This window comes from Centroberyx affinis, unplaced genomic scaffold, assembly GCF_046629955.1.
Source record: "Centroberyx affinis isolate AG114_WGS23_722 - 3 ecotype Tasmania unplaced genomic scaffold, CSIRO-AGI_Caff_v1 ptg000638l_1, whole genome shotgun sequence".
NCBI lineage: Eukaryota > Metazoa > Chordata > Actinopteri > Beryciformes > Berycidae > Centroberyx > Centroberyx affinis.
Window position 1 is genome coordinate 76383 of NW_027279264.1, and position 14294 is coordinate 90676.

Sequence of the window (14294 nt, forward strand, 5' to 3'; positions counted from 1 at the left end):
AACGTACAAGTAGAACACAATATGCATGAAAACATATAATACATTGAAACATTGCATGGTCAAACTTTTTTCTAGCATACGGCAAGAATGAGAATCTTAATTGCATAACAAAATTAAGCCTAAATATACTGTACTATGTAGGCTATTTGGATGTTCTCCCTCTCTCTTGTCGTCTATGCAGATCCATCTACCTGATCTTCTATACATGTTCATGTAATTTCCCACCTGTGGAATGTAGGTCAGGGTGTTGTTTGTTTAAATGCTGGCTATACTCACTAATCTGTAAGATCTATAGGTCGATATGTGTTGGTCATTTTTAATCATCTTACAATTTTGCCTAATTCAGAGTGAACATTTGAGAAAAGGAAAAACAATATCTGTGACATTAGAAAGCAAGTTTGACTGAGTTTTCTACAGTTATAGGAGCACAAACAATAAGGAAGGAGACCCAGAATGGCCTTGTAGTTAAAGCTGAATGAATATATTAATGATTGTACAGTCAGCAGTAATCCTCAATGCTCCATGATACACAGTGAACATTTAATGATTGAATCACTACACCAACAAGCCATGTTTGGTCCATCCTGCAGAGTAAAACATGGAATGTTACTTAAAAAAATCTGTAAAAATTAAAAGCTGAGGGTATTTAATATCAACACACGTTTTCAAAAAGTTCATCTTTAACCTATGACTTTTATAACTCAGATGATTAAAGTTTCAACTGAACAAATGATCTACAGTAGAGGAGAACAGGGTAAGATGAGACACTTTTTATAGTTTGTGCTATTCTGGTTTAAAATAAAGTGTATCTATTTCAAACAATACATATACTTAAGGTTGTTGGGCATCCATGGACATTAAAACATGTTCTGTATCTAATACAACTTTAGAATAATGACACATCAAAAAAGTTGGTCTTTTAGATCAACTTTTTTCAATTAGATCAACTTTTCAATTACAATTAAAACATGTTCTGTAGTTAATACAGCTTTAGAAGTATGACATCAAATAGGAGTTTGCCTTTTGGATCATCTTACCCAAGGGCTAGTGGCACATTTTACCCCACAACCACCATTTTGGCAAAACTGTTTCATATAGCTAATCAGGCCCACAGTTTTAAGTTTATGGCCTTGTACCTTGTAAAGCCTAAATGTATTTACTTCCATTTAATACAAGAATCAAGGCATATTTACCAAGATGTAGTCACTTAACATGACTTGACTTTTTTTTTTAACCTTTACCACATTCCTCATATGCTCACCTCCATCACAGATTCATGAAAACAAATGACTATTCGTAAATCTATGCTCACATGATTCATTTTGTGTATTCTGGCCTAAATAAAAAGGGGGGCTCATCTTACCCAGAGGCTCAACTTACCCCATTATCCCCCACACCCAACTAACCCTAATTCAACCCTTAACTCAAAACAACCCCGCTAACAACAAACAGACACGCACGCACACACACACACACGCACACGCACACAAACATGCACGCACACACACACACACAGACACACACACACACACACACACACACACACACACCCTTTAACATCACAGAGAAGCCTCAGCCTGACAGACTTTGATATCAATGGTCTCTGCATCACCAGCCTTTCCAATAGAGAAATATGGGTAGAGTTTCTCAGTGAAAGTGTCTCTGTGAGTGTAGATGTGAGTCTTGTCCTCAGAGTCGTAGAAGGACAGCTCCCCCCTGTCATAGTCCAGCTGGACGCTGATCCTTTGGAGACTCTGCTTCACTGTGACGGTCTCACCAGACCCATTAGTGTATTCTCCATTCTCATGCTCTAAACACCAGATTCCATATTCTGGTGAAACATATACCTTCCCCTTCCTGTCAACTGACTCTTTTGCCAAACCCACATTCCAGCCAGGATGATCTCCCACCTCCACCTCCCAGCTGTGTTTCCCTGAGCTGAAGCCCTCAGAGCCCAGAACATTGGCATTGTTAGTGTGTCTCTCTGGGTTGTTAGGGAGCTGCTGCTTTGTGTCTCCATATCTCACACTGGTCAGGTCATCAGACAGAGAGAGCCAGTAGTATGCAGTGTTTGGGTCCAGAATGACAGGACTGAACTTGACCTTCCCCTTCATCTTCTCCCAGACTCTGAAGGACAGGTTGCCCAGGTGTTTGGCCACATCTATCAGCGCTCCTGAGACCAGCTGTGGATCTGACAGTGAGCACTGGGCTCTGGCGCTGGTCTGAGTGGGTTTATAACTGGAGAGGAATGGCACATTGTGTTTCTGCAGGTCTTCCTTCACAGCAGAGATACTGTCTGAGAGAGAGGAGATCTTCTCCTGAATGATCTTCCTCTCTCTGGTGATAGTCTTCCCCTTCTGCTCCTCTTCCTCCCTCAGAGCCGCCAGTCTGGCCTCCTCTTCCTCTTTCAGGAACTGGTGGAGCTTGTTGAACTCTGCTCTGATCTGCCTCTCTGTGGCCACCAGCTGTTTCTTGGAGTGTTGAACCACTTTGTTGTATGTCTTCTCAACCTCTTTGTGTTTGTTCCTCTTGTCCTGCAGAGACTTTAAGTCAGATTTCAGCTGCTCCTTCAGGTCACTGACTGCTTCTTCTATAGGAACCACCTTGTGACCGTGGTGGTGAGGGAAATCACAGACAAGACACACAGCTCTCTGTTCCTCCTTACAGAACAATTTAGGCTCTTCTGGATGTTTACTACACACCACCTCCACTTTCTCCTCTCCTTTATCCGTCTCAGAAAACCAAGCTTTCTTTCTCCCAGTAAAAGAGTCAGCTAGTTCCTTCAGTGTAAAGTTCATATCTGGATGATCCTTCGAGGATTTTCTTTTACAAATGGGACAGTTTTTGTTTTTAGCTTGTTCCCAGAATTGTTTCAGGCAGCTGGAACAGAAGCTGTGGCTGCAGCTCAGAGACACAGGATCTCTGAAAGTCTCTGAACACACATGGCAACTCAAGTAACTTTCAAAAAGGGCAGTATTCTCAGCCATTTGCTTCTGTATCCAAAATATCTTTCAATAGCAAGACTCACCAAATCACATTCACTCCAACTTGCTGCTTACAATCCTCCAAATGTGTTTTTCAGTAGAGATCTCACAACCTGTAATGGCGTCTCCGCTCTGTTCAACAATGTCAAAATCTACTTTCAATTTCACCTGCCTCTGTCATGTGTTAACTATTAATGGGAAATGTTGCCATCTGATTTTGTGACCAGCAGATGGTGCTGTGTCTGTGGTTCCTTACATAGTTTAACATTTTACTCTATGTTTGATCTATTTACCTTTTTTTATGTATATTAACAGTTTCACTGGTAAAGCCCCTTTCTTTGAAGACAAAAACAGAAAATTAAAAGGTACAAATAGGATTTCATTTTTGACAATGCAAACTATCACTGCACCATAGGAATACCTTGGCCTCACACATAACTGTCATAAGTTTCTTTGAATATTTTAACAGGAAAAAGTCATCTATTCATTCATGTTTTACAACTTGTGTATTTCAAACAGTTAAAGCACAACTTAATTAAATATCAATGTATTCTCCAAAGACAGTGAAAATGAACATGAACTTTATTTGTACATATAAAAATGATAAACCACAGAAAGAGAAAAAAAATCCAGGTTTGGTAGGTGAGCTTAAACAAAAACCCTAGAAGCTTAATAAAAGATTTCTCCTCAAAAGAAATTCAAACTCAAAACTCTAAAGAATTAAGAAAAAAAATACAACACTGAATCTTTACACCTTCCTGATGCACAAAAAATGTACATAAAAACAAGATATGAGTAGAAAGATAAATACATATCCTAAGATATTTTAACACAAAATGAACAACAAAGTCTTTAATTTTCACTTGGAGCTGCTTCCAACGTGTCAGACTGAGCTTCCAGCATCAGGCCAGTTTCACCAGTCTCTCACTGGCCTCCCACAGTTTCTTTGCCACACCAGCGTCTCTGGCAAAAGGACGCAGAGCGGCGGGCCCGCAGTCGACGAAGTAGCCCCCGCTGTGCTCGGCCGCCTCGTCTGACACGGCACAGTAGACGACCGTCTGAGCCCCCATCTCACACGGCACGAAGAACATCCACATGATCACCTGCATCAGCATCCGGAACAGGATGGAGTAGTGGCTTGTCCAGCCGCTCCGGACGAAACCTGGAGCACAGGGAGCAACACATGGAAGAAGAGACATGAGGAGGAGGATCGGACTGTCAGCAATATATACCCGTATAATAATAAACTGTATTCATATAGAACTGATATAAAAACAGAGTTAACAAAGTGCTTCATATGGAATAAAAAGAGATAAAACCCATGTGTTGGAGCCATAATGTAGTTTTTTGGTTGTTTTATTTTTATCCTTATCTAACACATTATATGATTGTATATATATTTACACATGCAGTTCTGATATTGAACACGGGGTGGAGCATTGAAGCAGGAAGTGCATATAGCTAAGCTCCAGGTGATGAGAGGCAGGTGTGCGGACGGGGAGGCAAACAGTTTTTCGACCGTGTCGGTATGGCAGCATAGCGTGTCAGCGCTTGAGTCTGATATTTGCTGAATGGAAAGATGATTGTGTCTGAACATGGACAATGCTGTTCTCTATGCCAAGGTGAGCATATATATGCAGAACTGTGAATAAATGGATAGAAAAAATCCAAAGAGTGCACTGGACATTGATTTATTGTTTGAAACACGCGTCCAAACAAGTTCACCCCGTTCGCCCCTCAGTGGCTTTATTATGATTGTTGAAAGTCACTACACCATGACCACAAGAGATAAAAAGGATGGGAATTAATACAAAGATAAAAAGGTTTATATTTATTTTGATTATTTATGTATTTATTTAGTGGACATTTTTAATGTGCTTTTCTTCTCTCTCTGAGAGAATAGGAGGAGCACTTGTTGACCAGAAGCACCGAGGGTGACTTGTACTCTGCTTAGCCTGCGTGTCACTTTGAGGAACAGCACTTGAGTCCAATTTACAGACGGGAAGCAGCTGAAGGAGTGAATGAGCTCCAGTAGGGGGCGCAATCACACAGAGTAAAGCACAAGTAGGACACAGATGGATGGCAGGCTGACGCTTCTAATGTAGCTGCACAATAAGTTGACTTTTGCATCAAATCCAACAAACAATCCAGTTAGTGACAACAGCATTTTATGATGGAGTATAAGAACCAGCTTCCATTTTAATCGTTATGTAATTAGGGCTGCACAATTATGGAAAAAAATGATAATCCTGCTTATGTTTTTGAGATCCTGACTGTTAGTCTTGATGATTTGGTGAACAAAAGTATTGTAGTTTTTGCATTTTATATCATCATCTTTACTATTCTCAGCCACAGTGAGCATTCTTAATGAAATGAAATGTTTCAACACCACCGATAAACCAATATTCTCTGATATGAATCATCAAAACTAGAATGGCGATATACGATTATACATGATTAATTGTGCAGCCCTACATGTATTCTACAACAGCTGCCCGTCTCTGGACTCTTGAGGTCAACGCTCGCTCTGCTGCCTTCCAGTCAGTTATTTAGTCAGATGAAGTATTACTGAGTTAATTTGGAGCGAGTGTGTTGGCTCTAAACCTCTGCCATCTTCTTTCTCTGTCCAGTGACTACGACCAGTCGCACTGACAACACTGAGCTGGCTTCTCTTTTTCCTCGTCCCTCTGTTTCCAACCTTATTCAATCATTTCTCTGCAGTTGGCTCTTTCTAGTTTCCCTTTGTCTCTTTTTGTCAAGTTTGGGTTTCTTCTGTATAATAATATTAATCCTCTAGTTCTCTGATTCTTCGGATTATTGCTCTGTTCTCTTACGTGCTACACGTGTTTCTCTAACTTCAAGAAAATGTGTTAAGGTGTTATCAATAAAATGACAATTTAAATAGAAAACCAAATGTCTTTCTGTTTCTACAATTTCTACAACCAGACTGCAGCTGATTTTTATTGGCAGAAGTAATTGAGGACATCAATTCATTTTTGACCAAGATATCAGCACATATCACAGCAGTTATTTGTGCTGTTCATTCATGTATTCATACAGATAGGAAAGAATATAAATCCAGATGTTTTTGAACACAACGCTAAGTGAGGCCAGAGTTAACCAGTGTTAATACTTAGGTACAAGTATATCCAACACAAAAACACACACACTGTCAGTTCCAATCTGACATGTGAAGTGAAAGTCAGATAGAACAAATATACATGATGTAGTGATGGAGATGCATGCTTCCTGGGATAAAAGAGATGGCACTCACTCCATCAGAGGAACATACAGCCACACAACCTTTACAGTATAAATGAACCTCGACTTCAAACCAAAAGCCTCTTAACAAATAGAGATGTGTGTTGTTTCCCTGGGAATCTGAGGTTGTATTCAGTTCACTGGGGGAACAAAACTGTAGCAACCGATAATTTATAACTGCAGAATAATGTAATAACATGTTAAAATGTAAAAAAAAATGTCACTCTAAATGGGTTGAAAATTAATAAAAGCCTGATAATGTAAGAAATCACTGGATAATATAACTTCACTTAACTGACAATCATTACTTCATAAAGGCTGTAACATAATTGATGATGTAATAATAATATTGACTAATGTAATAACTTGCGAGAACATTTAATGACTTGAGTTGTTACATTGTTAGTAAATATCAATATCATGATAGATTACATCATCAGTTAAAAACATGTCTCACCCTTTATGAAGTAATAATCACCTGCTAATGTAAAAATAATGTGCATACACAAAAAGACCTGGAGGAATCCTGTCTCAAGTCAAAATCCTTGAATAGAAAAATTCTACTACATGGAACCAAAACACCTACTTCCTCTCATATTTTTTGTTACCCAGGAGTGACTCCTTCACAAATTATTCTCTGAGCTGCCATCTTTCTCTTTCAGACTCTCTCCCACACTGCAGAATAAATTAGTCTGCAGTTATCTGACACCTAAAAGGTCCTGGCTTAAAGGACTGTGCTGACTTTTGGGAAATTGGCTCATTGGTCAAATTACTTTTTAAACGTTATGATAGGATTAACACCAAAATAATCTCTTGTGTCTTGTGTAACAATTTTGCATTATGTTTGTTATTAAAAACTTTTTAAATGAACATAATTGTTAATTGGAGTCTAAAACAGCAAGGCATTACACACATGCATTGAAAGCAGAGCATTTTTTTTATGTATTGAAATTGCCCAATAATCATTAAAGTAAACCATTGTACATTTCAATCAAATAACATTCATAAAAATAGAACACAATATGCATGAGAACATATAATACATTGAAACATTGCATGGTTTTTCTAACATATGGCAAAAATGAGAATCTTAATTGTGAAACAAAATTAAGCCTAAATATACTATACTATGTAGGCTATTTGGCTGTTGCATCATGTTTTCTGGCTGTTATGTATATGTACATATGATGTTTGATTTTTGATTTCTCTCTCTCTGAGATTTTCTCTCTCTCTCTCTCCCTTTCTCCCTCTCTCTTGTTGTCTATGAAGATCCATCTACCTGATTTTCTATATATGGTCATCTAATTTCCCACCTGATGAATGTAGGTCAGGGTGTTGTTTGTTTAAATGCTGGCTATACTCACTAATCTAGCTCAACTTCAAACTCTTCTTGTTGCCTTTAGCGTAGGGTGCAGACTCTTGTGCATACAGATTCAAAAAAGGAGGGATGTTCGCACAACGCTGCTGTGCGTACAATCAACTTCTGTGATTCATTTGGTTGTGCGGACATCCCAAATTTTTTTAATCTATACTCACTAATCTGTAAGATCTATAAGTCAATATGTGTTGGTCATTTTTAATCATCTTGCAATTTTGCCTAATTCAGAGTGAACATTTGAGAAAAAGAAAAACAATATCTGTGACATTAGAAAGCAACTTTGACTGAGTTTTCTAGAGTTATAGGAGCACAAACAATAAGGAAGGAGACCCAGAATGGCCTTGTAGATAAAACTGAATGAATATATTAATGATTGTACAGGGCGGGTCAGTGAACCCACTACAGTATTAATCCTCAATCCTCCATGATTCACACAGTGAACAGTTAATGGTTGAATCACTACAACAACATGCCATGTCTGGTCCATCCTGCATAGTAAAACATGGCATGTTACTTAAAAATATCTGTAAAAATTAAAAGCTGAGGACAAATAATATGAACAAGTTTCAGGAAGTTCATCTTTAACCTATGATTTTTATGACTTTGATAAATAAAGTACAGTACAGGCCTTGTTGATTACAGTGTACCAATGAGACTTTGAGTGTAAAGGTCAGGCCAATCACAGGCCAATTTACAGTCAGTAATAAACCTCAATGCTTCATGATAGTGGTACGCAAGAAATAGATAAATCATTACACTGACAAAAAATATCTGTAAACATTAAAAGTTCAATGCACTTAATATGAACACAAATTTTCAGAAAGTTCATCTTTAACCAATGATTTTTAAGACTCAAATAATTACAATTTCAACTGAGCAAATGTTCTAGAGAAAAAGAGAACAGGGTAAGATGAGACACTTTTTATATTACGGTTTAAAATAAAGTGTATCTATTTCAAGCAATAATTGTTACATATATTTATATTTGCCACTTAACCCAGGGCTAGTGGCACATTTTACCCCACAAAAACCCTTTTGCTAAAACTGCTTCACATGGCTAATCAGGCCCACAGTTTTAAGTTCATGGTCTCATACCCTGTAAAGCCTAAAATGTATTTACGTCCATTTAGATACAAGAATCAAGGCATATTTACCAAGATGTTATCACTTGACAAAAAATTACCACATTTACCACTTTCCTCATATTCTCTGCTCCATCACAGATTCATGAAGAGTAATTACGATTCCAAAATCTGTGATCACCTGATTAATTTTGTGTATGGTTGCCTAAATACAAGTTGCCTAAATAACAAACACACACACACACACACACACACACACACACACACACACACACACACACACACACACAGACACACACACACACACACACACACACACACCCCTTAACCTCACAGATAAGCCTCAGCTTGACAGACTTTGATATCAATGGTCTCTGCATCACCAGCCTTTCCAATAGAGAAATATGGGTAGAGTTTCTCAGTGAAAGTGTCTTTATAAGTGAAGATGTGAGTCTTGTCCTCAGAGTCGTAGAAGGACAGCTTCCCCTTGTCATAGTCCAGCTGGACTCTGATCCTCTGGAGACTCTTCTTCACTGTGACGGTCTCACCAAGCCCATTAGTGTATTTTCCACTGCCATGCCATACACACCAGATTCCATATTTTGGTGAAACATATACCTCCCCCTTCCTGTCAACTGACTCTTTTGCCAGTCCCACATTCCAGACAGGATGATCTCCCACCTCCACTTTCCAGCTGTGTTTCCCTGAGCTGAAGCCCTCAGAGCCCAGAACAGTGGCATTGTTAGTGTGTCTCTCTGGGTTGTTAGGGAGCTGCTGCTCTGTGTCTCCACGTCTCACACTGGTCAGGTCATCAGACAGATAGAGCCATCTGTTTGCAGTGTTTGGGTCCAGAATGACAGGACTGAACTTGACCTTCCACTTCATCTTCTCCCAGACTCTGAAGGACAGGTTGCCCAGGTGTTTGGCCACATCTATCAGCGCTCCTGAGACCAGCTGTGGATCTGACAGTGAGCACTGGGCTCTGGCGCTGGTCTGAGTGGGTTTATAACTGGTGAGGAATGGCACATTGTGTTTCTGCAGGTCTTCTTCAACAGCAGAGATACTGTCTGAGAGAGAGGAGATCTTCTCCTGAATGATCTTCATCTCTCTGGTGATAGTCTTCACCTTCTGCTCCTCTTCCTCCCTCAGAGCCACCAGTCTGGCCTCCTCTTCCTCTTTCAGGAACTGGTGGAGCTTGTTGAACTCTGCTCTGATCTGCCTCTCTGTGGCCACCAGCTGTTTTTTGGAGTGTTCAACCACTTCGTTGTATGTCTCCTCAACCTCTTTGTGTTTGTTCCTCTTGTCCTGTAGAGACTTTAAGTCAGATTTCAGCTGCTCCTTCAGCTCACTGATTGCTTCTTCTATAGGAACCACCTTGTGACCGTGGTGGAGAGGGAAATCACAGACATGACACACAGCTCTCTGTTTCTCCTTACAGAACAATTTAGGCTCTTCTGGATGTTTACTACACACCACCTCCACTTTCTCCTCTCCTTTATCCGTCTCAGATGACCCAGCTTTCTTTCTCACAGTAAAGGAGTCAGCTAGTCCCTTCAGTGTAAAATTCACTCCTGGATGACCCTTTGATGATTTCCTCTTACAAATGGGACACTTCTTGTTTTTAGCTTGTTTCCAGAATTGTTTCAGGCAGCTGGAACAGAAGCTGTGGCTGCAGCTCAGAGACACAGGATCTCTGAAAGTCTCTGAACACACATGGCAACTCAAGTAACTTTCAACAACAGGAATTTTCTCAGCCATTTGCTTTGTTATCCAACTTATCTTTCAACAGCAAGACTCACCAAATGACATTCCCTTCAACTTGCTGCTTACAATCCTCCAAATGTGTTTTTCAGTAGAGATCTCACAACCTGTAATGACGTCTCCGCTCTGTTCAACAATGTCAAAGTCTGCTTTTAATATCACCTGCCTCTGTCATGAGTTAACTATTAATGGTAGGCATCTTGGCATCTGATTTAAGACAAGATAGTACTTCATTGATCCCCTTGGGGAAATTCAGGTACCACAGCAGCAATTGGCAGACAATGCCAAAGAAGTCAAGCATAATTCAAGTACAGGAAAGTAATAGAAGAAATAGGTACTAAGATAAAAGAGGTTGGGTAGACACTGCTGACTGGCACAAGGGTCACTGATGGTGTTATGGTGTTGATTTTGTGACCAGCAGATGGTGTTGTTTCTGTGGTTCCTTACAGAGTTTAACATATTACTGTTTTCCCTTTACCTTTTATATGTGTATTAACATTTTCACTGGTCAGGCCCCTTTCTTTGAAGACAACAGAAAAATAAAAGATACAAATAGGACTCCATTGTTTGACAATGCTAACAACCTCTGCACCAAATACCAAGGCCTAACACAAGACTGTCAAAGGTTTCTTGGAATATTTTAACAGCAGAAAGTCATCTGTTTTACATCTCAAGTGTTTGAAATTAATTCAATGCATTTTCCAAAGACAGTGAAAATGAACATGAACTTTATTTGTATATACAAAAATGATAAACCACAGAAAGAGAAAACATCCAAGTTGTGTAGGTGAGATTGAAAGAAACCTCCAAGATGCTTAATAAAAGATTTCTCCTCAAAAGAAACAAAGAAAGCAAATAATGACTAATAATAAAATACAACAATTCAATGAAAACATTAAACACATAAAAAACTTATGAGTAGAAAGATAAATACATATCCTAAAATATTACACATAATGAACAACAAAGTCTTTAATTTTCACTTCCAGCATCAGGCCAGTTTCACCAGTCTCTCACTGGCCTCCCACAGTTTCTTTGCCACACCAGCGTCTCTGGCAAAAGGACGCAGAGCGGCGGGCCGGCAGTCGACGAAGTAGCCCCCGCTGTGCTCGGCCGCCTCGTCTGACACGGCACAGTAGACGACCGTCTGAGCCCCCATCTCACACGGCACGAAGAACATCCACATGATCACCTGCATCAGCATCCGGAACAGGATGGAGTAGTGGCTTGTCCAGCCGCTCCGGACGAAACCTGGAGCACAGGGAGCAACACATGGAAGAAGAGACATGAGGAGGAGGATCGGACTGTCAGCAATATATACCCGTATAATAATAAACTGTATTCATATAGAACTGATCTAAAAAAGAGAGTTAACAAAGTGTTTCATTTGGAATAAAAAGAAATAAAACCCATGACCACAAGAGATAAAAAGTATAGGAGTGAATAAATAACAACAAAAGACAGATTAAGAGATATCATCACATAAAAGCAAGTCTATAGAAATGAGTCTTCAGCAGAGATTTAAAGAGATGCATGCTGCCTGAGTTTCTCAGAAGATGAGATTGACTTTTGACTGAGGCAGGTGTGAAGGGAGTTACAAGAGTCTGAACAAGGTGATCAAAGCATGAATGACTTTCTGCAGGTCTGCCAAGAACAGAAACACCTTATGTTCCCCAAAGTAAAGGTCATTTTTTTGGAATAAGTGTCAGAATAATCTTAGCTGTCAAAACACAATCAGCGCAAATGACCATCTTATCTAAGTAGATAATAAGACTAATAAGACTAATGATGTATGAAATTAGTGATGCATGCGGCCACACGACACTGCATTTCACCAGCACCCATAAATAACTTGCAGGTCATGTAAGCTAGTGTTTCTTTCTTTCTTCCACACCAGCCATGAAGCCTCTCACCAGGGTGCACAGCATAGCAAGTCACTCCTTTCCCCTCAGTGATGCGGGCTAGCTCATGGCTGAAGTAGATGTTGGCCAGCTTGCTGCGGCAGTAGGTGAAGAAGGGCAGCAGGTTGTAGTTGAGGTCTTGGAAGTCCAGCTTCTGGTATTTGTAGTTGGAGCACGTGAGGGTGACCACCCGGCTGGGGGCGCTTTCCTTCAGACGAGGCAGGAGCAGGTTGGTTAGGAGGAAGTGGCCCAAGTGGTTGACCCCAAAACACATGCTGAAGCCGTCGTCCGTCCAGTCAAGGACACTGGGCATCCCTGGAGAAACGCCGCAGAGGGGCAAGGAAGAGGTCAGGATAATGAGACGGAGAAAGAAGCAGCGCATAACATTTGCCGTATGCATTGACATTGCATTATATTGGTGTCAAAATGTTTTTTTTATTGTTTTTTTTAGTAGTTCTGGCTGGTTCTTGAGCAATATTTATGCAACATTTAATATTATATTTATATATTTATGTCTTCTTGTGATGTATTGTTTTTCCTGTGTGTGTTTTATGGACTGTGTGTGATCTGTCTTTTATATCTGTCTTGATATGTCTGCTGTGGGATCTATGTTTTTAGGTGCACATGACCAACCCAATTTGGGGATTAATAGAGTGCATAATACAGTTTATCTATCTATCTATCTCTCTATCTATAAAACATCTTAAATTATCATAGGTGCATACATTTTTAGCATGGGTGACACCAGTGGGAATCAAATCCGTAACTCCCAGCAGTGTAATGCTCTACTCACACTCACGCACTCTACATGGTGCTATACAAGACCACAGTATGGCAAATCAAATGTCTAGGTTGTGTATGTGGAGAGGAAAAGATTTTGTCTTTAGTGGGGGAGGCATTTCATCCTCGGTGATGCGATGACACACTCACCTGCGTTGTTGACCAGAATGTCAAGTCTCTTCTCTTTCTGCAGGAAGCTCTTACAGAATTCCCTTGTGGAACGCAGGTTGGCCAGATCCAGCTCCATGTGAAGCACATTCAGACTGTGACTCTTGAACTTTATCTCTCTCACGGCCTTCTCAGCCTTGTCCACATCTCGGCAGGCGATGACGACGCGGGCGCCTCGCAACGCCAAAGCAATAGCTGTCTCCTTGCCAATGCCAGAATTTCCACCTGTAAGAGAGAAAAAGGGACAAAAATAGGAATGAGTTTATTACTGTTGAGAATTATGCAGCATGATGAATGAAAGACACAAGAGGAGGGCTGCTGCCTTTAATAATATTGCCTGCAGTGATCTAATTGTTTTTGTAATATCAGGTAAAGTAAGTACTAGTTATAAAAACCGATGTTGGTTGTATGTATGCAATGGCATTCAGCATTTTACAATTCAAACCCTAATGATCTTCATATATAGCCCACTAACCAACCAGGCTAGCAAGGTGAGCTTTCTTTACATTATGGTATTTACTGCAGCAAACATGACATTTTACCTGTAATGAGAACTGTTTTGCCATCAAGTCTTTTCAGGTCGGTGCAATACCTCCTCTTTTTCATCCATTTCAAAATGAAAAAGGCGACTAAAGAAGCGATAATAGTGTACAAGATATACATTTCCCTAAGAGTGCTACCTTGCTAGCTAACAGCTTTTATTATGGTGCTGACTGTGAGGCTGAAGCTAACGTTAGCTAACTTGTTAGGTTGTTATTTGGCCAGAAAAACGTCATTTTCCCCCTTTTATTCCTCCAGTTTGGTTTTAGTCGAAGGAATCCTGGCGGATGTTACCCAGGGCAAATTCAACACCACAGAGAATAGGTATTTTATAGCGTTTTACAGTCTCTTCCAATTCATTCTGAGACAGCTGTCAGATGTGAGCATCGATTTGCACATGCGCCAAATGCACAGACGTCAGATACCGCAACTTCTCGCG

The 14294-nt window shown here is 40.0% G+C and overlaps 3 protein-coding genes across 3 annotated transcripts; all 3 read right to left on the minus strand.

Moving 5' to 3' along the window:
- Positions 1–1473: 1473 nt before the first annotated feature.
- Positions 1474–2987, minus strand: LOC139643660 (zinc-binding protein A33-like). Its single transcript, XM_071518875.1, has 2 exons — positions 2712–2987; positions 1474–2615 (listed from the first exon to the last, which is right to left on the minus strand). The coding sequence occupies exons 1-2, from the start codon at positions 2985–2987 to the stop codon at positions 1560–1562; spliced, it is 1332 nt and encodes a 443-aa protein (XP_071374976.1). The 3' UTR covers positions 1474–1559.
- Positions 2988–9035: 6048 nt separating this feature from the next.
- LOC139643652 (nuclear factor 7, ovary-like) lies at positions 9036–10463 on the minus strand. Its single transcript, XM_071518866.1, has one exon. The coding sequence runs from the start codon at positions 10461–10463 to the stop codon at positions 9036–9038; it is 1428 nt and encodes a 475-aa protein (XP_071374967.1).
- A 787-nt stretch (positions 10464–11250) lies between these two features.
- Positions 11251–14231, minus strand: LOC139643653 (retinol dehydrogenase 14). The gene is made up of 4 exons (XM_071518867.1): positions 13858–14231; positions 13298–13540; positions 12380–12682; positions 11251–11717 (listed from the first exon to the last, which is right to left on the minus strand). Exons 1-4 carry the CDS (start codon positions 13976–13978, stop codon positions 11458–11460), a joined length of 927 nt encoding a protein of 308 aa, XP_071374968.1. The 5' UTR covers positions 13979–14231; the 3' UTR covers positions 11251–11457.
- Positions 14232–14294: the final 63 nt, after the last annotated feature.